This window comes from Apostichopus japonicus, chromosome 4 (genome assembly GCF_037975245.1).
Source record: "Apostichopus japonicus isolate 1M-3 chromosome 4, ASM3797524v1, whole genome shotgun sequence".
NCBI classification, from domain to species: Eukaryota; Metazoa; Echinodermata; class Holothuroidea; order Aspidochirotida; family Stichopodidae; genus Apostichopus; species Apostichopus japonicus.
The window spans coordinates 6,001,310-6,027,797 of record NC_092564.1 but is presented as its reverse complement, the minus strand read 5'-3'; the positions used below and the strand labels follow the sequence as shown (position 1 = coordinate 6,027,797).

Below are 26,488 nucleotides of genomic sequence, written 5' to 3'. Positions count from 1 at the left end.
TAATAACTAATTAATCACTTGTTTTCATAAATGTAGAGGTTAAGCCATTTATATAGTATATAGTAAATAGTACAAAATTTATTTGAAATCTTCATAGCAATGTCTCAGCAGCTTTGATGATGACTTAAACAAACATAGAATGACTTACAACTTAAACACTTATATCATCAAGCTAAATAGATAGATCTAATATATCCAAACAGAAACACATAGGAATTGTAACATAATTTGATATAAAATAGGAAAATACAGTTAGACAAGCTTGTTTCTGTGCATGCCTATAACCAGGCGCGTAGCCAGGAATTTGTCAAGGGAGGGGCGAAACTGTAGATTCGGCATTGCAAACTATCTAAGCGTAGCGCCACCATGAGTTGGCGCGAAGCGTACAAGAAAATTTTGGCTGTAAATGCCTCCCAGATCGCCGGAAATGGCACTTCCCATGCCTTGTGAGTTGCATCTTAGCATTTTCTCTTTTGAAAATACTAGCGATATCATAAAAACCTTAAAAAAAATTGTAAAAAATATGCTCAAGGGGGGGGCGGCTACCCCCTTCGCCCCCCCCCCTTGGCTACGCGCCTGCCTATAACAATGCAGCAATAAGTGCGTATAAGGAAACATTTCAAACAACTCAGTTCTATCAGCCAGGGAAATGTTTTAAGGAGTTTTTCTGGTTGTCCCTCATACAAGCAGGTCCTACATGTTGGTGGTCCAAGCAGCAAATTACTTTCGTTGGCCCAAAAAAAATGTAACAACATAACAATGACCAATATGTACACTGTTGGAGAGATATTTGGGCCGGTTGGTGAACAGAACACCAACATTGGAAGTGATAACCATTTATCATGTATACCTAATTGGGGGTTATTTTAAATAGTTACAATGCAATCTGAATTTGAGATCAACAACTAGTCGTCCGCTGGACAACCTACAAACATTAATTTGGTTGCCCAGACTAAGCTATGGAAATTCGTCCTTTATCAACAACAAATTAGGCTTATATAAACAATTTCAAGTTCTTTACTTGAACGTAAGTTCTTTGTTTTTGAAGAACATCCCAATCATTCGATATATCTTTAAAATATCAAATTTTTAGTTACAGATATATAGAAATTTATCTTACAGCTGAAGAAAAATGCTTCTGATATTAAAACATGGCACATATGAACTTTACAACAGGTGTTTTAAATGATTTAAATGACCAGCTTTCTGAACTATTTTAAACTAAACTAAATATCTTATGCCAATGTAAGTCATATTAAATTATGTCTAAAAATTCACTTTCTGTAAAATTATCAATCTTTCAGTATGCATTTTACATGTTATTTATACATTTATTTCAAGAAAATGTCTAGTCTACAAAATGTTTGAGGATCAAATTCCTTGCCCACCCTTGTCCACATCTAACATTGCATCTGCTTCTGGTACATTGCTATGAGGTCAATTCAATCAGTGAAATAACAGTACAGTAAGAAAAGATAGCCATGGCCAGGGAAAACGTTTGACTGAATGTGTAGCATAAGCACAAAATATATATAATCGACAAAGACTACAGTCAGTTGTAAATATAAAAATTTAAAAATTTAACTTAAATTAGAAGAAATAAGAGAAGTAGAAAATGTGTACCATAAATACACATATTAAATTTAGATACAGTTGTTCAAGTTTTATTTCTAACTTTCACTAATTAATTTACAATCAGGTCTAATTAGATTACATAATAAGCAACTTTGGACAATATGTAAACTTTTTAGCCTTTGAAGAAGATCCTGCTAGGATCGAAACGTCAGGCCACCTTAAAATTTACACATTCTCCTACACAGGCTCTCTAGTGGATAAGCAGTTTGCGAACAGTTTTTAATATTATTTTTATTTTTATATTATATTTTATTTTAATATATATGTAAACTTGACAAATTATCTTCCTTTATGTGGATAATTGTTTTGTTTTTGTCTGAAAGGGGTTCAACAGTATATGATGCCCAGTAAATATAATTGTCTTGGAAGATCTAGGGCCCTACACACTGTTACTTTATAAAGTCAACCTGTACAATGTCAGTATAATTTTGTATGATTTCAACATGTTGCTACAGTAGCTAGCCAGTGGTAACCATATAGTCTGTACATGTAGCTATAGGTACAGTACATCATAAAGACCATGGCAACAATCACCATGCCACCATTACTATTGAATATAATGATTGGCAGCCTCCATGAAGTACTAATGTCTCTTATGTTTGTTCAACACCGGAAAGAAGATCATAGGAATTCCTATTGATCTTAAATGTTTGGGAAGAATAAAATCAATAGCTACCCATAGGGTTCCAACAATTGAGTCTGAATACCTGCTAACAAGTGGTAAAATTTACCAGGTGAAACATAACAGGTCCTTTCTCTATATACATGTACTAAACCAAGTGTGATCTTTTGATCATGCACATGGGTAGGCCCTATAGATCTGGGAAGTCCTTACAATGTGAATATTACATATAAAAATACATGTCAAGAGTCGACCAAATTGTTTGATAATTCCTGCCTCCGGCTCTATCTTGCATGACTTTTCTTAAAAGTACATTATAGTGAATATTTTGAGGAGCACCATGGTTACTGCACCTTCCTACAAATTTTAGCAACTTCAAGCAACTAACATTCTCCCCACCCCCCTGTTCCACCTGTGGAGTAATATTAATTACCCTAAATTAAGATGCACTTGGTCAAGTTTATTAATATACTCTTCTATCCTTCATATGATGGTTTAACAACTTTTAACATTCATTAAACTAATTATTCAATAAGGAAACTTGTTGTCTAGATCATTTGTTTGGTGTTGATCTCATAGAAAGAACAAATTTCAAATTTTCAATTTGTTTCTCACTATATAAATAAATGTAATTATGCAGTCAAACTAAATAATCACATACATTAATCTATGTTGGTATGTGACTTAAGTACTGCTCAAAATATCTTTTTAGTTCTATTGTACATGTATGTAAAAGTTTTGGAATTTTACATCATTTGAGCACCCATTTTCTGAAAACTTCAGGGAACAAAAATACCATACTGAACACAAAAATGTTGCTGTCACAGTGCTGTTCATGTTTAATTAATTCCCTTGACCAAAATCAAAACCAATGAAATAACTCAGGCCAGGGCCCAAATGGAATATGAATAACATCACTGATTAAGGAATTTCTTATTGTATTTTACAGGTGCATAGTGCATACAGTATATTATTCAACTTAAATGGTAAAGCAAGATATGAAAGGTCATCGTTATTGCTCAATATTTTAGCTTGTTCAAATTGCTAAAATTTTCCAAAGTAAGTGAATTCCTGTGGTCATTCAGATCGTCCACATATTTCATAGACATTGTGGAGTGTTCTAAGAGTAATGCTTTTAGAAGCGAAATGTAAAAGTTGCTTCCTGAAGTTTGAAACTGAATATGGCCCTTATTTGTTTTTGTAGCATATTTGGCAGTTGCTGTGCATATTCAGTGTATTGTTGACCTACTGTATGAGGTCATAAGATAAACAAAAGAGCAGATATGCTCAGTCATTAGATGGAATTGTTTACACTAGTTGGTCACAGAATCGATAAAAGCATAGCTGATAAATTTACAGTTAACAACCATCAGGGTTAATAGGACATCTTAGAAAGACATTGAAGCATCACAAATTAATATGAGGTGGTACAGTATGTCGGTTAACTTGAATCAATATAATCTGTACTAGATATACAACGAGTCAACAGAGTGCAGCATTTTAAGAATGGTCATGGTAACTTATACTTACCTTACTGTCCCTTCTGAAAGTGAAGCCTTGACGCACTGTAAATCATCACCGTACCACACAAACACAAACATGGATGTGGTGCCACACTGGCCCTCTCTGAATTGTCACAAAGACCCCAAATTACAGACTCCTGTCAACCATGGCTGTATTAACTTACCTGAATGGAGATTGTCATTCGATACCGTTAAGAACTGATCAAACTTCTGAAATAATTTCACAAAGTCTGCATCAAAATCTGCTACTTCTTCTTGCAAATTATGTTAATAATGAAATATTGAGATTGATCTTGTAATCGGAGTCAAACTTACCTTGGGTATGGCTGAGTACCACTGCTGAAGTGTCTGTGTCCTTTCTCCACTTCTGTTGGTGGTTCACTTTTTGGACGATGCTCTGCGGGTAAATTGATGGGTCCTTCACCTCCATATTCACGGTCCATGCCCCATGGCATCCTGGGATTCTTTTCTAACGCATCTTGAAAGTGCTTGTATCTAAAGTTGATAAAGAAACAATGTATTCAATGAACAGTATAGTAGATGTTTTAATACTCGTTGAGTTCGCACATTTTACTTTGCTTAAAGTACAGCAAGAGTAGCGACCATTTGTCACAAGCATACATTATATGCTATGTGTATGTTTTATAAGCCTGAGGTGTTCAGGCACATATATTCCACTCTCCAACTGCTGTACATAGCAATATTGCTAAGAGGAGGGAGAGAGATGAGGGTATAGAGTTCTGATGGACCATAGCCTACGACCACAACATTCTTTTGGACATGGACACACTCTCAACATTTTACATTGTTTCTATAACCAGAATTACCCATGGATTCTGTGATTCCTTGCAATATTTTTTCACTCAGTTTAACCTGACTAATAGAGCAACTGACTTCAATTTGTCCAAGAACATCCATCAGAGAGTTCTAAATCTGTGATAATTCTATGATGTATTTGTAACAGTTACCTATGGACCTAAAACAAGTCAGTAGTTGATAAGGATTTCATAATCATTTCTGATGCAAATGTTTTTGTCCCATATTTAACCCAAAATTTCTGTGTGACCACATAGTCATATCTAATCAACAATTTATTTACTGGTTGAGATATCAAATCTATTCTGTCTTCAATGAAAGCTACATGGCTTCATTTTAATTTTGAAATCATTTGACAGCTCTTTAATACTGCCAACACCACTTTCTCTAAAATCATCCAGTGTTGTCTCATAGAAATACAGAAGGTAGAAGATCTGTTTTTGAGTCAGTTTGAAGATTACTGAGATAACTTTGCACTACCCTAACTCAATTGGACATGACAAGAGTCAGGGGTGTTAAATACCCCCCCCCCTCCCACCGAAACACAAGAGCTTCAATCCCCTGAAACTAATTTCCTTCTTGAAATTTACAAAAGAGATTTAAAGTTAGATTTCTAGGCAGAATTTTCATCTTGATATGTATGTCAAAGTCGTATAAAAACAAATAAAAAAATTGAGTGCTAGTAATGTTTCTATTTCATAGCTACTGAGTTTTCAAAGACAACCACCTTAAGATACATACATGCTAAATCTCTGGAATGCTCCTTTAAGGCTTAAAAGATGATGACATCCCGCTACACAGTGTAGACATAAATGTTAATGTCAATCTATTGTGTCATAAATTGTAATTACTCAACCAAAACATGTCTTATTACTTCACATACAACACAGCACCTTGGTATGGATGACATTCAACATCCTTTGTCCTCTAGAGACAGATTTGTAATGCATTGTAACATATTACATGAAGCCATGAAAATATTGTGGTTTCCCATTGAGTCTTTATGTTCAGGGGCGTAGCGAAGGGGTTTATGTTGGGGGGGTGTGGAGAATTTGATTTGCCGACAGATCTGGAAGTGGTGACTGAAATGGGGGAGGGGTCTAAGGGGAGGGGGGCCCCCTCCCCTTTGGCAATTTTTAGTTTTGAAACGTCCTTAGATGCAATCTGGTGCATATTTTAAGTCAAATTTGATTTGCCGACGGATCTGGAAGTGGTGACTGAAATGGGGGAGGGGTCTAAGGGGAGGGGGCGTCCCCCTCCCCTTTGGAAAATTTTTAGTTTTGAAACGTCCTTAGATGCAATCTGGTGCATATTTTAAGGCAAATTTGGCACGGAAGAAGCTCCCGTTCTCCTTTTCTCTATTCACCTTTCCTTCTTTCTTCCCCTTCCGCTCTCTTCACCTTTTCTCCTTTTGCCGACAGACCCAAAATTTGCCGACAGCGACCAAATTATTGGGGGGGTGTGACACCCCCCCACACCCCCCCCCCCGCTCGCTACGCCCCTGCTTATGTTGTATCTGATGACTGACCTAATTGTTGGGGTATTAAACTAAAATGTCCAGCCACTTTAACTGATGAACCAGCCTCCCTAGTTTAAAGGGTCATTTCCAAAACTTCAAAGTTTGATAGAAATACAACCTGGACTGACAGCAAAGTGTTTGAACGTTCTGCAACATACCAAACTTAATTTTGTGCATAAAGTAAAACCAGCTTTAATCTTATGAACAGGTAGGAGACTCAATATTAAAGGACATGTACAAAGTATGAGTTCAACTTGAAGCTGATTTACAATGTATATACCATATTAAATGCAGCCTGGCTACAAGCTTTTCATATCTTAAGGCTGCCAACTACAATTTATGGCCCTTGATTCCATAAAAAAAAGCAATCAAGAACTCATTAATAGGTCTACTTGTTAAGTTACTAAATGCTAGTGTTATTTGACTATGTACTGTATGCCTACTGTAAGTGAATACTGCAGAATAAACATGCCTCTAGGAATATGAAATCAAACGAATAATCCTGCCGTTTAATGAAAAAACATCTTCCCTAATTGTATTTATTTAACAGTGTGTAATTTAGGAGAGAAATGTAACTGTTTCCCTCACTCCCCTCCCCCCCCTCTTCATAAAATTCATGACCAGTGGCGTAGGAAGGTACTTTTGAGTGGGGGGGCTGAAGACTGATGGCCGGCCTGGGGGAGGGGTCTAAGGGGAGGGGGTTCCCCCTCCCCTTTGGAATTTTTTGCATTTCCAGGTAGCCTCAGATGCAATTTGGTGCAATATAGCACACTTCAACACCCACTCCATTTTGTAAACTTAATTTTGTATTTTCACCAGGCCTTAGATGCAATTTGGTGCTCCAAATGAGATTTTTTTTCTCATTTGGAAATGAAAAAGGGGTTTTCTGACCTGCGAAGCGGGGGGGGGGGGGGCGGAATGATACTTCCGCCCCTCCACATTTTTCACTGGGGGGGCTGGCGCCCCCCCAGCCCCCCCGGTTCCTACGCCCTTGTTCATGACCATCATTGTTTTTATTCATTTACACTCAACAGAACAATGTAACAATATAGTATGAATTGCTCTCAAGGGTCTCGTTGAAGGTATGCAAAATGATCAATCAACAATTCCCCCTCCTTCCCACCCCCCCCACCACCAAGGCCTTTTCCACTGTAAGTTAATTCAGTTCCGCAGATTTCAATTGAATCTTTGACACATAAGTCAGAAGTTTATAAATCCACTTTAAACCTTTATTTTTGAATGTGCTGCTATCATTTCAATGTTTTGAACAGCTACTGTTTCCTGGAAACTGATATGTTGAGTGTTCGACAGACCTTTTTCTAAGTTTTCATCTGTATGATTTTCTTGCCTTGAAAAATGATTAGGCACTACATTAACCGGCGCTTCGGTAGTGAACTGGTTGAACGAATTTTGTAGGTGCACAATATGGAAGTCTGATATCCCCAGAAGATTGTGTGTCCCATCCCATCCCACCCCCCCCCCCCCCCCCCTCTGTTGTTGACTGCACAGCTTACTTTTATCTCTAAAGTGAAACCTGTAAGATCTATAGAAAGCCACCTATAGGCATTAACTGATAACAAGTCACTTGGGCTACATCAGGGAACCTGACATAGTTTTGTGATTAAGAAGTGGGGAGGGGGAGGGGACCAGGCCAGATTCCAACCAATGTTTGGTACTGTTGAAATAACAACTTTTGCATGTAAACTATGTATGTGTTTTATCTGCATGTTAACCAAGCCCTAGTAATTATGATTTTCTCAAAATAAGATATACAGTAATGGAACAAGCTTAACTTGACACCATCCATATAATTAATTTCACAAAATGAGCATGTACTGGAATATTTTTATATTGTTCACATAATTGAAGTAAATTGCAAAATAAAAAAACAAGAAGATGCTAGGTATATTAGAGCTATTACAGCCCTATTACATTTGTAATCCTATGTGTAATCCTGTGTAATCTTGTAATTCTGTGTTATCTTGTAATACTGTATGCTAATACATGTAATCTGTAGGCCTGTATTTTGCAGCTACAGTATAGTCTCTATATTATTCTGATCTGGGTAGCAAGCTTACATTGCAGGGATGTGTACCTTAAACACAGCCCATGGTCATGTAATTGCAATATATGGTATGGCCAGTGGGTCATATTTACCAGCGGCACCTAGTATATGAAGTTAAAGAGAAGTTACTTAATTACAGTTTAAGGCTTCAAGCATGGACCATCTGTTCTGAGTGTTTCTATGTATACAGTGTGTCCTCTTTGGTGTCTCGACAATGTAACATTTGTCATTAGGCCTAGTCAAGTTTAATAACTTTATAATTATTCACTACATTGTTGAAAGAGGTTTTAGCCTTTTAGGGCTGGATCTAGTATTGAATAGCATTGCAAAATTTATCAAATTCAACTTAAAAAGCTGCTTTAAGATATCATGTTTGAATGATGTTTGAACCAAGTTTACAGATACTTTATAAGCAATTTTGCAATCTTATTCATGTAAGGAACAACTACTTTACGGTTTAGATTAATACGTACATGCCTAAATATGAAATTAAAATTTCTTACCGTACTCCTGAAACAGTTGGTCTTTGTGGTACAAGATATGGAGTAAATAATTCACTGGACTGAAAAGTTCTTGATAAAGAATCCAATCCTTGGTGTTCACGGTAAAAATGATGAGGTGCTTTTGTCCCCAAGCGAGGGATGTGTGAAACATCGACTGCTGTCATTTTCTTTTTAAGTTTACTAGGTCTATGCAGACAGGTTCAACGTATCCATGGGATCATGTAGAGGTACAAATATTTGGATGCCTTTCCCACAGTTACTTGCCGCAATGAGTAGGCCTAGGCTGTCTTTAGTTTAAGTTTATTACCTAGGCTAAGTTTAACTTAGTGCAAGAAGTTTGGTCCTAACTTGCGCCTAACCCCTGCAAAAAAAAAATACTTGATCGAATGATACAGTCAGCCCGGTTCACTAATTGTTTGTCGATCTGTAACGCCTGACTTAGCTTAGCAGTTTGTTAGTTTATCGCAGACTCTTCTAAATCGTATTATTCCTCCATTTTCCATCCATGCTAAGATATCCACGTAAAAATCCTTGCACATATTATAAATCCGCGTGTTAGAAATCCAAAAACAATCCTGACATGGTTAAGTTTCTTTCAGACTACAGCCGGTTGTCAGTGTCACGCGTGACTGCTTTAGTGGCGTCCATCACCTAGGCAACTAATCCACCTGTTGCAGCAACGTTGATGGGGAGGTTTGTTTACGTATGTAAATTACTTTATGAAAAAGTTTTATGACCTCCGTTTAAGGGCACGGTCTATCAAGAGCCAATAAAGATCTTGCAACGTATGCGATAGTATGAAATGATCACAAGTTGATATGGTTCTAAATTTTTATCTAGAAGTAGACTACTCTAATATGCTGTTTTGACGATGCATATAAAATATCAGTGGCTATGGAAGTTGCTGAGATGGAATGGGTCTGTTTCATTGTGTCAGCAAACGTTCTTGAATAACAAGTCAACGTTCGTGATATTGTGAGCTTTTGTGTTACGTTTTGTGAGCTTTCTTGTTTGTTGGTAATGTTTAACTGGTTAATTTTCTTGCCAGTCATTTCTTACTGCTTCTTACTACTATAATTCATCTCGTTTTGTCATATTTATGCATATGCCTTGGGTTTCACGTTTTATCTTTTCAGCATTTGCCCCATCTTTTCTTGTCCAGTAATGTCTATTTTGCGATGGGCTAGGGAGGGGGTTGAATCAAACGAAAAAGGAGACACCGTGACAATTAATTAACACCCCTCCATATTGTATATTTAATTCTTCCATGGGAACTAAAAGTCCCTTGAAAAAGGCATTAATACTTTAGATAACAACTGTTAACGATCATTCTTAAACAACCAACACAGAAGGAAAAATACTAAAACCATGACAGAGTAAATCAAAAGAACAATACTAATTACAAAGAAAAACTCAGAAAACTAGTCCACGATTAATTTTAACATTCATTGTCATACAAAATGAGAGAGAAATTATCACAAAAAAACGGACTCTACACCAATAATTCCGGACGAAACAACACAAAAATAGACATTGCTAACAGAGTCAAGTATCATGACCAAATTTTTGCAGGAGAGGCCTTAATTTCTTCATTAATATAAGGATGATGCCACTGGAAACTTCAACATTTTTTATTTGCTGTACTAAATGCCAGAAAGCATCAGTTAAAACAAACGCCAAATCAGCAGCATCACTGAAATAGGGTCATTTTTCAGTGACGTCCAGAATTTGAGAACATGCACTTTTCTAGAAAATAATTACTAATTTCTGAGACCAAAGTCCATAATTTCAAAGGCCTCTAACTTTCTAAGGCTCCATCAATAGTGATTTTCATGACTGGATTGTTGTTTGGGTTTAAAGCAGGAAGCTGGAAAGCAGAATTCCAAGTGGCAAGTTTCGAGTTTGTTGGCTAAATTGGGAACAACTTTAGAGCGGTACGCACGGGGACTTTGAAATTAATGAAGCCAGGACACCATCCTAAACCAGTGAGGAAACAACAACTTCCTTTGGTTTCAAACTTTTTCGGCACCTACAGGCATTGATGGCATTCAATATCGACTGTTAGGAAAAAAATTGTGCCTTTAATTACAAATTTGTTGAACATATACATATCACATTTTCATACTTTTTAAACCATACTGAACATATACCATACCTAACAAAAGTCAAGAGATCTTCTTTAATTAAAGATGGTGTGCAAAAGTGTTGCTATGAATAGGTTTAATAAGAAAAAAAAGCAGTGATTTTCTTTTTGACTTTTGGACAATAAACAGGCATACAGTAAATGGCACAGTTAAATATGCACTGTGTATGTGGGTGGCAATAACGAATCCAAAATACACAAAATGAAGTACATGATCAAATCCCAATTGTTCCATATATATGTAATCAACGTCGAGTGTGGTCTAGTTTCTTAAAATGTCTATGCCTGCAATCGTTTCAATACTGACTGAGTGGGTATGCAACTGAATACCAAAATGAGAATAGGGACTTGTTGACAAGACTTGAGTTCAGCTTTGTATCTTCAATAAGTGGACAAATATGCTTGAGAGGATCAGTCTTTAGACTTGATTTTGACAGGGTGTTTTCAAAGAATGATCACTCTTCTTTAATTTCATCACATCCGATGGCATAGACAAGAACTCACAACAATTTAAATGCATAGCAGTTTTCCATTTACGATGATGAAGGTTCGGGGTGCCCTAGATGTCACACTCGTACAAAATAACAAGATCCCCTCAGTGGATGAAATTGGCCACTAATTTCAATAAAACTTAATCTCTTCTGATGTCCTACCAAAGTTATCATCTTGTGTCGTTACATTCGAGGACAAGGTAAGAAAAGTTAAAAGCCGAATCGAGTGTAGGGTATGTGGCAGTTTTAAAAATTTTGTCTTTGCAGTTATCCCTCTAAGCATTTTTTAATAATCCCACACCTGTACAGTATTCTATTGTTTTTTGTTGGGAATAGTCTGCTTGTTCTATTTATTTATTGATATTTACAAAAAAGGGGGCTACCCATGAACAGAATTGAGGTACAAATGATGAAGAAAAAGAAAAGTTATCTGACTTCAATATTACTTCAAAATCACATTGCATCCCTTGGTTCCTCCCCCTGCCCCTCCCCTCCCCCACTGATTGCTCTCCCTACCCACCTCTAAACCCGTACACACAAACACAGTTTTATCTCTACTCTTTTTTGTTGCCTCAAAACAGCACAGCACATATGTAACTTGGCACAAACTAACATGACCATCAGTATCACCTGTAAATATATGATTCAGATACAAGAAAAGAAGACAACAGTTTTTTTTTTTACATGGGACAATCATTATTAACAAGACATGTTCGTATCGTTCATTACCATTAGCTCGATACAACTCATGATTCATTCGCATCTTACGGCAGATTATCCAAACATTCCACAAAGTTTGCAAGCATGCCTTTTAAAGAGAAACTCGAGTCGAGTTGAGAAATCAATATTTGTACATAATCGTTTTATCTTTGTGAGGTACTAGTATTTTTTTTTTTTTTTCTTTTTTTTTTGGCTGAAGGAAGAAAAGTAAACATACATTTAAATTCAAAGAATGTGCAGAGCCTGTGATGTGAAAGAAACGAGTCGAGGAGGAAGGATAGAGGGGCAGTAGAGGTGATGGTAATGAATTTTTTAACCAGGCTTGAATTTTTAGCACTTCATGTTACACATATATCAAGGCTTAGTATGAAAGTATGGATACAAAAGCAGGAAGTGGGGTATTGTGGGGGGGAGGGGAGAGATGAGGGATGGTGTAAGTTTTTTGGGCCAAAATAAAGCAAAACCAAAAAAGAAATAACATAAGAAACAATTTAATGTAACAAACACTTGCAAAAAAAGAGATCTAAAACCGAATTGTTGAAGTTGCATGTTTTCGACAAAACAATAGAAAAATTTCGATGCATTCATGTTTACAAGCTAGCAGCAAATTCATCTCTCAACCACCCTCTTCTTCTTCGTCTTCTTCTTCTTCTTCATCTTCTGACTCGGATTCTAAAAAATGGATAATAAAACGGGGCGATGAGCATTTTAAAGTTTCTATCTTTTTACTGGTTCTGGTATGTACTTTGTAATTTTTTCATTATCACAAGTATTGGGTTTTTGATCACATGAGTGCAAAAACGATTAGACAAAATGTCTTGTAATCTACATTAAGTGCCCATGGCAATGAAATACTTTTCTTGGACGCTTGGGTACATTATGTGGGAAAAAATACTTGACATTGTAGCACATATTGTGAGATCACATAAAACTCATACACAGTGGAAAAGATTGATCTTACTTACCTTCTTCAGCATTTTCCAGCCATTCCACAAATTTCTTCATCTGTTCCAAGAAGAAACTTTTCCCTTTGGTTGAGTGCGCTTCCTTGTACCACAAGACGATCACCTCTTCGGATAAAACATCAGCTAAGAGTAGACAAAAAGGTGGCGGAAAATATTTGTTATTAGAAGCGAAAACATTTATTTGAGGCGACATCTCTACATGCATTTACTAGACAAAGCCATCGCAGATTATAGCATGAACTAGCACGGTATCACAAAACTGGCTTTCGAACATAAACAGGTTTAGGGAACTGGTAGCAAGCAGGTTGCACAAATGGGTACATAGTCCTACAGTCATACTGACTCAGTATAAATACATACGTGGGTGGGGGGGGTCGCCAATTTCTTCTTGGTCATTAAAAGTACTATTTTCTTCCGAGGTGCCACGAGGCATAACCGCAATAATAGTAATTTATCTTTCCAAATCCTTTCCACATATTTCCCATCAGCCTCATTAGATCGAATGAACTTCCATAGGAATGAAGTCAAGCATAAATGTCTGCATCATCTGGGAATTTAGCAACACAGCCTGGAATAGCACAACTGCTCATTTTTGTACTGGAGGGCGAGGGCTAAGATCTTATATCATCTATGGGAATGGTGACATTTTGCAACTATTAAAACAGTAATAAAGAATTTTTAACTGTGTAGGTTGAACTGTACATATATGTTATATATATTTATGTACACTAAGACTTTTTTGTAATTTTCTGTCTGCCAGTGGGGGGGGGGAACTGAGCCCCCACCCACCACACTCACTCCCCACCAGAAATATACGTGGTTGCATCCCAAATTCTGATCCCCTTTCTTAACTCAAGCCACAGCTAATGCTTCTAAATCCTTACCTTGCAATATCATGGGATAATTCTGTTAAAGCATTAAGTCATTACAACATGATTAATTATTATTTTGGTTTTGTTTTAGTATTTCCAGCCCTCCAGATTCACTCGAAATCAGACTCACTTTTGTAGAGAAGTACAACCATCCTTTGGAACCATTTTCTGAACTGACTGTATTCATAGCAGTAATCCTGTCAATATTATAGTAGAAAAGAAAGAACTCAATAAATGGATATGAAAACTCAATGAAAGAAGAGGCTCATTTGCATATCCGGTCCTCTGACCTAGTAGACAAACGTTTAACATTAACATGCCCCTGGGGGAATGTTTCTTTATCTATGGTCCTAAGATTTAACATAATAATATGTTCAAGCTTATTCCCATATAACTCTTTTCCCTCTCTTCTCATGAAACGAAACTGCACTAATGTTTATTTAATATAACCTAAGTTTGGTTTGGACAAATGTGTGGCTAACACTTTCTGAAACATCGCTAGCGATCACATAGTGGCATAATCAAACACTTGCTTAAACAAAAACCAATTACAAAGAATACATTCTTTCAAAAAAAATTGAAATCTGTTTGATCAGCTGTGTTAATGTAATCTCTGACAATAGAATATCAAAATTCGCAAAAACAAAAAATGCAACACCAAAAAGCACTTTGACCAAAAGTCCTGCTTCAAAAGATTGATGACTAGCAATTGAAAGTAGAAATGTGGTTTCCAAAATTTGTCAACAAGCTGTCGATGATCATCAGTTGTAGCAAGTTATTAGAAAAATGTTGTTTACATATTATTGTTGTTCTTCCATCGATTAACCCACATGTGTCCACACATTATTTAGCAATTACTGCTTGCTATCATTGGTCACCTCACTGAAGCCAAAAAAGCTAAACCACAAATGTTGCAAATCTGTTTTTGAATTACAATACACGTGGGTCAAGCTTGGTAATACTTGTGGGGGTGTAGCTCGACCACATGCCTCAACCTAGGTAAACTGTGGAGTACACAGACAGATTAATGACATGCCCTAAATAGTGAAACATAAACTAAAACTTAAAACTTGTTTATGACTAAACAACTTTTAAGGAAATCTTTAAAAAAAAAAAAAAAGCCAGACAAACAGGGAAACCTGTATTGCAATGTGACTGAAATTTGGTAGGGGAAGATATTTCTCTAAATTAACATAAATCATAGAACTTTGTGTTACCTTTTTTCAACATATCAACATTTGTGATCTACCACAAAACCTCTTCAATACCTCATCAGATTAGATCAGTAACAGTATAGTCTTTCACGGTTATTTCTGTATTTGTCTTCACATCATATGAGGTTACAAAGAGGTACGAGTCCTGGTGGATTTCCTTCATTCCAGTTTTTTCTTAATTTTTATTTGATTTATTGCTGTTTTGAATTTGTTTGAATTTTATTTGAATTTTTCTCCCTCCATCCACTTACATTACATTCAATTACCATGCGGTCCCCGATTTAAAGACTGTCCTTTTAAAATGTCTTCACTATCATGATATTTTTGTAGCTAAAGTTAGCATTGTAAATAAATGAATGAAGTACCATGAAATTGAAAGACAAGAGAAACAAACACAATCGGGCAATGATGCTACTGGTCAGCTTTCCAATAAACATCTTTCCCAACAAAAAGAATGACATGAGAAACACATCTTTATTTTTCTCACCTGAACTTTCAGGAGAAGAGTCATCTCAGACTTTGCTTGAGTTGTAAATTCAGTCAAAATATCACTGTATCTCTGTCAGATGATAAGAGAGAGAGAGAGAAATTCTGTTATTGAAAGGGCGTTGTGGTCAAGTGGTTAAGGCAGTGGGCTTGTGATCTAAGGATTACAGGTTTTAGTCCTGGCCAGATCATTGCGTTGTGTCCTTAGGCAAAGCACTTTATCTCCATTGCCTCTCTTCACCCAGGTACTGGGGACTTGCGAGGTAACTTGTAAAAAATATAGTTGTGCTCGCCGGTTTGTGGCTGCACCCTATGGGAAATCCCCCGGGTGACACATGATTGTGGTGCACTGTGGTGCCCCAGAAGAGATTGATTGAATTGTGCACTTTGGTGTGTAGGTGTGACAAGTTACCAATGACCAGGGTTAAGTTGTAAAGATGTGTGAGAGGGCCTTGGCCATGAACAAGACTAAAAACCATAAATAATAATCATATTGATTTCATTTGTTAGCATCATCCTATATAAAAAGCAACTAAACTGCAAGCTGATTCTCTCACAAGTTTATTATAAAGTGAAAAACATGTATCATTATTAGCGATTATATGATAGAGACCTATTGCTGACTAACTCCCCAAAATGGCCGAGGATGTTACCGATGCTTTTTCAAAAAATATCCCTGTTAAAGTTTCCAAAATCCAGTCTCATCACAGTGGGATCAAACAATACACAATTCCATCCACGAGACATGCTGAATGGTTGTATACATAACTTAATCGACTACAAGCACAAGAGTCATGTGACATACCTTGAGGTGCTTGGCCACTTGATCGCCAACCAACTCCTCTTTCTTGTTCCATTCGACGGCATTCATAATACTCTTCCAGATCTGAGAATCAAACAATTCAAATGATGTCATACAATCATTGTTGTTGGTGACCACTATTCTGATCTATAAAAGTTTTTAAAAAACGTGATTCCTGCCTTTTCGTCACTTCTGTTAAAAATCGTTGCGCATTCCTTTGTATGAAAACCCAGATTTATGACTTCTGCGAGGAATTCCATGAGTTTAAAGAACCTCTGATGCCCTCGTTAATACCAAACATTCTAAAACAATTAAATTCCATCCCCTCCCCCCCCCCCCCGCACCCTCCTTGCAGAGTTAAACTCTCAAAGTTTGACCATATTTCTTAATATTACAAGACATGTTTACCTGGATATGAAATAACTGCTAGTGTTCATAACTACTCACCAGTGTGATAACCTCCTGTTCTGGTTTTTTGCTGCTCACCATGTACTCCTTGCCAAAGTCTACAATCTGAAAATGGACGAAAGATAGATAAATAGATCAAATGGGATTCCTTTTAGGAATTTAAATTCCACCAATGAGAAATATTCACAACCACCAGAGTCTGTCCTATAACACACAAGTCACAAGACATAAGAACAATTCTCTGACTTATAACAGCACCAGTTGGACCAATTACAAGATATTAGTCTATTACCTAAAACAGCAAATGTCTGACCTGTAAGGTAAAAAAATTAATGCACTACAAAAAATTTGACCATATGACAACAGCTTTACCTTTGACAAAATGAGTGTCCTATAGTATGAGTCTGAACTGTAACAACAATAGTCTGACCTATAAGACAAAAATTTACCCACATATAGCATATAATAACATGACTCTAACATATAAAACATCTGAAAACCATCTCAGCCCTAGAAGTGCTAAGACAAACTGTTCGGCTGAAATCAAGTTCCACTAACATTTTCCTGAATAACAGTACATGCCAGTTACAGTACAGGGTTAAATGAACAGCACAATAATATTTGCCTATAATGAGTAATGTGCGTGGCTTATGTTATTTACAGAAATCACTCAATCTTTATTTTTCTGACTGTCACCCCACTAATCATGTATCACTATGTTCTTAGTGTCTTCTGGCAGACAAATCAAAGTGCGTTTTTTTTTCCATTCTTCTGGCAAACAGCGAAATTCCCTTGCATTTAGCCAGTTCACAGCCTGAATTCTGAGACCTGCATTACAAATTGCAGTTATTTAATTTGGGATTTGAAGCAAAACCTTGGTAGATTTTCAAGGTAACAACCCCCATAAACCAATCACCAGTGTAAACCTACAATGAACACCTCTGCCCCTGGATGACCCTGATTTATGATTTATGTTGTATTATGAAAACAACTTTTATTGGGGGGGAGGGGGAGGGGGTGTTGGACTTAAACCCACCATCAATACCTCATCAGATTAGATCAGTAACAGAGTAGTCAATCATGATTTAGTTTCTGTTCTTTGTCTTCACATCATCTGAGGGTTACCGGGGCAACAAGAGAGGCGATTCTATCAGACGATCTTACAATGAGATAATGTACTGTATGAGGTGAAACTCATTTAATACAAAGGGGAAATTACTGTCATTAATATAATTTGTGACGTGGATAAGGGGTATTAAGGGGGTGTAAAAGGTGAGACAGGCAGAGCAAACTGGAGTTACATGCACCATAAATTAAAGCTTGTCTGCAGTAGAATACCCAGTAGATTTAATTTTGGGTGGCATAAAAAGAAAAGACAAAGGAATAGTTTTTGAAATCACCTCTACTCCCTCCCAACAACAACAACATAAAGAGAAGACGTGTTTCAATTAACAGACAGGTTTGGTGCATTAAGTAACGAGGGTCCCACAGTAAGAACAAAGGAGAGTGAGGAACACAATCTCACGATCAATTTGAGTTTAATAAGAGAGGTTTGAGTGATTCAAGAAGGTTTGCATCAATATCAACCTGATTTACACTTCTTTATCATTTTATTTAAAGGACACATAAACCCTACCACCATCATCATCGTAGGTCTATGTGATACAGATTATGACTGTCATGGACATATTCTCCTCTTTTATATTATCTTTTTTTTCTGTAATGGAGATGGGAAACGAAAGACACATAGAAAGTACAAATTTTCCGATCCTAGTGGCAGATCACCATGACAACACAGATTTACAAAATGTCAGTTCCCAGACGGGACTTTTCAAAGTAAGATATCTGACAAGCAGAATAAAGAAACTGCTTAGCTGTCTTCACAAAAATCTGAAGTCATATTTTAAGCCAAAGATGATGATGATTGTTAGGATTTGTGTCTCCTTTAAGATTAATACAATTGCTATACGTTCCACACACATCTTTGCTAGGCGCCCCTTCGTTCATCATGTTGATGATGGTCGTCTGCAGTTCCTTCCTAAAGTCTGATTCTTGCACATTTTTCTGGAAAGAAGAAAAATCAAGAGGAATCTTACAAAACTGACATAAACACTACTCGGTCTAAGACCACTACACTCTTATAACAAACCCGCCAGGCGGTAGATTTTCAACGGTTGCCCGGTGTTGCGAGACGACCAAATTACTGCTTTGGACGACCCCAAAGTCAGCTTTTGAGGTGGTCCGGTGGACGGCTAGTTGTCAACATCAAATTCAGATGGCATTGTAACTAAATAAATAGGTAACATGATATCCCCAAAGCTAGTTTCTATTCACCAAACCTACACATCTCTCCTACAGTGTAAATATTGGTCATTGATATTTTGCTTCATTTTATTAGGCACATTATTAATATGATTATTATTATGATTATTATTAAACCAAATTTTGCTGTTGGGACAACTTTTGATGTAATCAATAGCCAAAGGGTTGGGAATTGTATATTTTTATTTTTACACATTATTAATTACTTATATATGGAAAATAGTCTGGGCAATGACATGCTGAGAGCCCAATGATTTATTAACCAACTTACTCATTAACTTCACTGAGTGAAAAAAAAATTTGTTTGATCCATTTGCTATATTATTTTGAGCAATTTCGGGTAGGTTTGGTTGAATCACAGACCCAATACAACAAGCTGCTTTCAGAATGGCCTTTCCAAGAGACGAACCAGATTTATCGGTAACGATGTGCATAGCAGTCCCAATCGAGTGTTTTATTGCTGCTGAGCTGTAGCTAACTCCCCCTCCCCAACCCCCACCCTCTGCTAAGTCACTCATAAAGTAAAACCACTCCACTTGTCAAGTGTTGTAAAGAGTCGTATGTCACTAAACTTCAAAAAATGAAGCGAGTCAAGACAATTTTGGGAAGCTTTTCCTCTCAGAGACCATACAGTGACCGAAGTCCATCTCTGGACTTTAGTCTGAACACTCTCTGGAGATGACTTGACTGTTAAATGAAGTAAAACGTGTTACCATTCTGCCACTGGTCTTTTTCCATCAGACTCATTAGATCAATTTTGCTCTCAGAGTATCATTTCAAGCAAAAGGTTGTGTACATCATTTGGAAAAGCCTGCAATTGGCATGGCAACACACTTAAGATGATCTCCATTGATACAAATTTAGTCCTATATGTTCATAGTTTTGTACATAAAAAATATATGATATTAAGTTATTATTAGCAATAATAACCTTAAAAATAAGGCGAAACAAACCCCAATCATCCTTTTTAGCTTATATGTGAGAGAGATGACTGTTTTCAACAACTCCACCAAATTTTCCAGTTTGGAAAATCTTGCTTCATTCATGAGAAATCCTGCTTCAAAAGTCACATTAAAAGCTTTTACATTCTCTTTGTTTTTCTTGTCACATTTTCAAGGTGAATGTTAACATTGACATTGAAACCAATGCCTTTATTTGTTTGGTTAAAGAACACCAGTATTTGCATATTGGCATTTTGCCAACCCTCTCTAATACCAGAAATGCATAATGTGATTAAAACAGAAAAGCATTTGCATGTAGAAGTCAAAACTGTGTGTGGATCGATGTCATATTTAGGCTTTTAATCGTCTTCAAGTGTACGACGTGGAGGAACATTAAAACACATGACATTTCCAAATTGGAATGGAATTAAGACTTTGTTCTGCTTTGTTTCCAGCAGTTGTTTGTCACAAGTTCCTATATATCACATAGATCAAAGAGGATGGATGGTTGGGGTTTTGTTCTCCTTTCAGTTTTTCTATTTAGCTCGTTCTCAATTTACCTGATACTCCACAATAGATTTCAGACCTGCATCGGTAAAAAGCTGCTGAAAGTGGGGCAAGGTCTGCTTGGACACAGGCAGAAACAGCTTAAATGGAGAAAAACCCAGATATATGGAGTGTTAGCATATCAAATTTACAAGATATGACCAATGCATGCAGATGTAACTACAGTTTTCACATGGTTTCTTAATGTTTATAAGCAATCCCAAAATACCAAACCACCTTTTCCCCGTCCTTCCCCCATTCCACCCACAAAAGAATGATCTTTCCCTTCCCTCCCCCCGTCCACTCTCAAACGAAACTTAGACAGTACTTTCACCAAACCGCCCGTCCACATCCTCAGAAAACATAATGGTGCATTTCTATTGAATGCAGATTTGTGCAGCTAAATGGTTTAAGTGTTCCAAAGGCTACATTGACATAACGATAGATAGAGCAAAACCATTCCTCCCTCCATGCATATCTAGGAAATATCCTAGCATAAAGTGTAGAGTTGATTGTCCCTTTCTAGAAAATGTTCTACCTTAGTAAGGTAAACAATACTTACTTTATTACTTCTTCCTTGAACTTCAATATCATTAAAACATTTGAATCATTAAGCTTTATTTTTATCATGATTCATTATCCAATCCAGTCAGAAACCTAAGCCTACTTACTGTACCTCTAGTAGTGGCAAGTGAAGTTCTTACCAGTTTTTGCTAGTGACATTTTTCATGTTACCTTGAGTGGTTTTGTAGATTCTGCCTGTTTCAACCTTTTTCCATCAGACTCATTAGATCATGGTTTGCTCTCACAGTATCATGTCAAGCAAAAGATGTGTGCATCATTTGGAAAAGCAGGCATTGATGTTAACCATTTATTAATTGAATCGTGTTCTCTAAATAAGTCAGCTTTCTAAAACAACAAACTATCAAATCAAGAACCTAAGCTTTACTCTTTTGTGTCACTCGCCATGTACTAAACTCACCATGAGCTTCTTTTCGAGTTGGGCCTTGCGAAGAGCCGCAGAAATGCTGCTCATATCTTTCTCATCCAACCAGACTTTGAAAAGAGTCAAGACAAACTCCAAGCTAATTCCTGAGGAGAAAGAGACAACAGAAATCCCTCTTTTTATTACTTTTCTCCCTTCAAATACGCTGTTCTATTAATATGTCTTTCAAGAGCACATTCCAAACCGCATTTCTGTTGAACCTGTCAGAATCTTGTGATACCATACTCTATACCATTGAATGAAAGAAAAAACGGTAACCAAGAACAAACAGTCATAAGTTATCCCAAAACAATGACATCACAAACAAGATTTTGACATCAACATCAACCCATTCTAAATGAAACCCCCCAAAAAACATAACATTTAGGTTTCAGTACCCTAAATTCTTTGGTTTTATAACTTCAATATTCAAGATATTTTAAGCTCCCTAGAAATGAGGTTTATTCTATTCCCTACTTTCTTCAGACATCCCCTTTTTTTCCACGATTTCTACTCCAGCTGCAAACCAAGGGTGCAAAAACCTTGTGTTATTCGGCCAAGCTGCTGTTTGCATGACCAAATCCACCTCCTGATCTGTCAGAATGTGCGATTTATAAGCTTTCTCTGTACCTAGGCCTCTAAAACCACGACCAAACAAAAATGTTTGAAACTTTTCAGGGAAACCTTTGGTATTCTGAAAGTACAGACTACGAGGTGGTCAATGTTTGTCAACTTCATCAGCTTAGATCAGTTTGAAACATCAAACTCAATGTATTCAGTTGGAATTGTTCACATCATCTGAAGTTGAAATCAAGAATCCCAGTAGCTGTCTTAACAGAGACAAATGATAGATCAGAAACTTCACAACAAGACTGGTGTTTTTATTGTAAGAGGAAAACACAACTACCACCATCATGACCAGCAACATCAAATTATTTTTTTTAAAACATGATTTCTCTTCCATAGAGCATTTTCAAAAGTATGCATTCTAATTTTTTTATGGTAGTTTGTTATTTTTGGTGTCATTTGTTATCGTATGAAGGTCCGAGACTTACCTTCCTTGACAAGTACTTCATTGAACAGACTGTTGAGGCAGCTTGCGGGGATGTGGCCCTTGGCCAAGAAGATGCTAGTCACCATCGACAGTTTAGTACGTTCAGATGGAGAGAACGCCTTCAGAAACATCAAGACCTTTCAAAGGAAAGAAGGGGAAAAAAATAAAAAATTGGATGCTGAAAAAACAATACTTTTAAATTATCAACATCAGGATGTTTATCAAAGTGACTTTAGAATTGATAATAGTATCTTTAGTGAGTATTAAAACATTAACATTTCATTAAAACATTAAACATCCAACCGAATTAAAAAGCTTAAAGGAATAACCGAGACAATTTATAGTATTCAGTAACCTCAAAACTCGCTAATATTCGAATTTTAACCGCTTCCTGTTTGACTGAATACGCTCGCTTTGAAAATTAGCTCCTAAGGCCTCGCCACAATACACAGTAAAGCTGCCATTGATTACATAATAGGCTTAAAGTTACATATTGATGACGTCAGGGGGGGGGGGGGAAACAACTCAATCGAGCAGTAGCGAATATTAGAGGGTTTTGAGAAATTTGAGGTAACTGAATAATATGAACTGCCTTCGTTATTCCTTTAATGGACAAGTTTTCAAGCCTTCATACAATCTGGTCAAACCTTAGATGAGCTTTTGGAACATGATGAAACATATAGCTCACAGATAGCTATTGTTATTACTACAACCAAATTTGCTGTTGGGACAACTTTTGATGTATTCAAAAGCAAAAAAGTTGGGCATTTTTTTGGGGGGGGGGGGAATAGTCTCGGCAATGACATGCTAAGAGCCCAATGGACTTATTAACCAACTTACTCATTAACTTCACTTGGTGAAAAACAAAGTCTCCAAGGATGTATTTGTTTGATCCATTTGCCATATTATTTTGAATAATTTCCAGAATGGCCTTTCCAAGAGACGAACCAGATTTATCCCTAACGACGTGCATAGCAGTCCCAATCGAGTGTTTTTATTGCTGCTGAGTAGTAGCTAACTCCCCTCCCCCTCCCTCCTCCCCACACCCTCTGCTAAGTCATTCACAAAGTAAAACAGCTTTAACGTCTCCACTTGTCAAGTGTTGTAAAGAGTCGTATGTCTTCAAAAAATGAAGCGAGTCAAGACAAATTTGTGAAGCTTTTGCCGTCAGAGACGATACAGTGACCGAAGTCCATCTCTGGACTTTAGTCTGAACACTCTCTGGAGATGACTTGACTATAAAATCAAGTAAAACGTGTTACCATTCTGCCACTGGTCTTTTTCCATCAGACTCATTAGATCAATTTTGCTCTCAGAGTTTCATTTCAAGCAAAAGGTTTTGTACATCATTTGGAAAAGCCTGCAATTGGCATGGCAACACACTTAAGATGATCTCCATTGATACAAATTTAGTCCAATATTCAATAGTTTTGTACATAAAAACTATATGATTAATACAAATTACGTGGATCTTTCCAATACCGCATGGAACCATACTGTCATCATTACTCAAGGGCAATTCCAGGCCAGAGGAGACAAATTCATCAAAACTAAAATTGAGCAACTGCTATGGAAACTGGTATCAAATTGAAGCTAAAAGTGTGAATTTTTCAGATGTGTTTTATTCCCCCATAATTTTTACATAAACTACCAAAAATTAGGGATTATGTGAAAATAGGCAATTTTAGAAAAAAAATCACCATTAAAATTAGCTTAAAATTAATCCCCACAAATCACCCCTGTAACAATAAAAGTGGTGACTTTAAATACTGATGGATAGTATGAGACTATGGCTAAGTGTATCAAGCCATTTTAGGTGGTTTGCATGTTGTCATGCATCGGTGCACACACATAAATGTTGATTTGCTGAAAAAGTGTCACACTATAACCGAAAAATGCCATTTTTTCTTAATATTTCCAAAAATTGGAATTGAAATCAACTGATTGTTTTTCTCAAAATCAACTGTGTAGGCACTTATTAAATCCACATGATAGTTTTACTGTAGTAGACTCTGAGTGGGAATAATGGGAAAATGAAATGTGTCACACTGTAACTTTTTGGTTACAGTGTGACATTTTTTTGGTTACAGTGTGACAGCAACAGTGTGTTTCTATAGGGAAACCAGTATTCAATTGAGAACCTTTCATCTATTACATCTGTGACATGAAGTATACACCTGGGTCCCCATTAGGCTTTGTGGCATGGTGATATTAATTTATTGAAAGCTCAGTCCTAGATAATTCTTGCTGCAATTATAGAGAATCACTAAAACTTTCATATCATCCAGCAAGACGAGATCCAGAGTGCGCACTGGGCCCATTCGTAAGTTACACTGTTCACTGCATACTTTGCAGTCTTATGTCATGGTGAGCAATGACCTGGTGCATGGGAAGTTTGCCGTTGTCACATTCCTGGATAAGATCATCAACGATGTCATGATACAGTGGTGTTCCGTCGAGGTTGACCTAATCGTCCGATTTCAAAACGTCCGAAATCGTCCGAAAACGTCTGAAAACGTCTGAAAGTGTCAGGTTCCGTCCAAGCGTCCGGTTAGAAAAAAACCCGTCATACCCAGTATTCAAAGCCAAAAGCGTCCGAAAACGTCCGATGTAAAGTTTACTAGCCCAATAGTAACAAAAGAGTGGAGTGTTTATCTAGAGCATTTGCGGTCACACGGCCGCGACCATTCCTAAGCGTGATAACAATAGCCTGTAAGGATTACAAGTTCACTGAAAAAACTCTGTGCAGAAATATTTACTCACTATCATTTACTATTTTGAGACTTACAGCTACCAAGGAACATTTTTTTAGTGTCATACGACAATTTAATATCGGTAAATACATACAGCACTTTTTGTTAACAAATATTATTAAAAGCGTGCTAAGTTCAAAGTTCGATTCCCCCGCGAGGTGGTACAGTACCGTCTCGTCCATTTTGACACGAGAGACGGACGAAGCTCTGTGCCTAAATTGAGATTTTAAAGGTTACTAGGAAAAATACTCAGGCCAGGAAAAAAGAGGTAACACGGGAACCTCGTTCCCGGAAAATTTCAGTGACTCGCGGGAAATTTTGGAGCAGAGATAAAAAAAATCTTCGTCACTCGCGGGAAATTTTGGAGCAGAGATAAAAAAAAACAACAACAACAGACAGCACAAACATGGAGAGGGAGGAATAAAGAAAGATGGAATGGGGAAAATGAAAAGAAATAAGACGTGTCCGACAATAAAACATCATATGTGAACCATTAAATTAGCACATTAAACTCTATTATTACCGATTTACCGTCAGCCACTATATCTGCGGGTCAATATAGGCCTACGTGCACTACGTGACCTAGGCTACACCAAATATCGAACGTTACTTGGGCTCAGCATGTTACGGGACTTCAAAGTTATTCTGAAATTTTCGTTATTTATTTTTCCTTCAAACGAGGATTGTGAAGGTTCCCATGTACAAAATCTTACCCTTATGCATTTCACCTCACTTTGTTATAATAATTATAACGATTTAATAAATTTTGAGCCAAAACCGCAGGGAGTATATCCAGTTTAAATCCATCTTCGCAAGGGACTGTATATTATTATAGCGTAGGGTACTGGTACACACTGCACTGCTTGCGGTACTTGAGAGTTGATGCTGTAATGAAATGGATTCGTTTATTAATGCGGGGGTTCCACGATGTCATTTATAGTTATATTTCGCCACTTTTTTCATTTTTAAGTTTTTTTGTACGAAAGATTGATAATGTACCTATTGTAAGTTTATTTTCTGGAGTAAACAACAGCCGATTAACGATATGAATAAATCTGTACTATTCTTATGTATGTAGTTTATAATCCCGTATTTACGTAGCC

The 26,488-nt window shown here is 36.9% G+C and overlaps 2 protein-coding genes across 3 annotated transcripts in view; both read right to left on the bottom strand.

The window, feature by feature from the left end:
* Nucleotides 1–26,488, bottom strand: part of LOC139966273 (uncharacterized) — a 262,794-nt gene that overhangs the window by 10,346 nt on the left and 225,960 nt on the right. The window contains exons 1-2 of one of the 2 annotated variants that reach the window (XM_071969127.1): nt 8,684–9,341; nt 4,096–4,275 (exon numbers count right to left, since the gene is read on the bottom strand). The exons of the other annotated variant lie outside the window; for it this stretch is intronic. Of the exons in view, the coding sequence (XP_071825228.1) occupies nt 4,096–4,275; nt 8,684–8,847 (344 nt within the window). The 5' untranslated portion in view covers nt 8,848–9,341. Of the gene's footprint in view, nt 1–4,095; nt 4,276–8,683; nt 9,342–26,488 lie in introns of those variants that run through there. 2 annotated transcript variants of the gene reach the window in all.
* Nucleotides 9,916–26,488, bottom strand: part of LOC139966278 (eIF5-mimic protein 2-like) — a 29,795-nt gene continuing 13,222 nt past the window's right edge. The window contains exons 6-15 of the mRNA XM_071969134.1: nt 22,634–22,769; nt 21,576–21,685; nt 20,608–20,694; nt 18,765–18,848; nt 16,824–16,889; nt 16,380–16,460; nt 15,576–15,647; nt 14,005–14,071; nt 13,003–13,125; nt 9,916–12,709 (exon numbers count right to left, since the gene is read on the bottom strand). Of these exons, the coding sequence (XP_071825235.1) occupies nt 12,654–12,709; nt 13,003–13,125; nt 14,005–14,071; nt 15,576–15,647; nt 16,380–16,460; nt 16,824–16,889; nt 18,765–18,848; nt 20,608–20,694; nt 21,576–21,685; nt 22,634–22,769 (882 nt within the window). The 3' untranslated portion in view covers nt 9,916–12,653. The remainder of the gene's footprint in view (nt 12,710–13,002; nt 13,126–14,004; nt 14,072–15,575; nt 15,648–16,379; nt 16,461–16,823; nt 16,890–18,764; nt 18,849–20,607; nt 20,695–21,575; nt 21,686–22,633; nt 22,770–26,488) is intronic.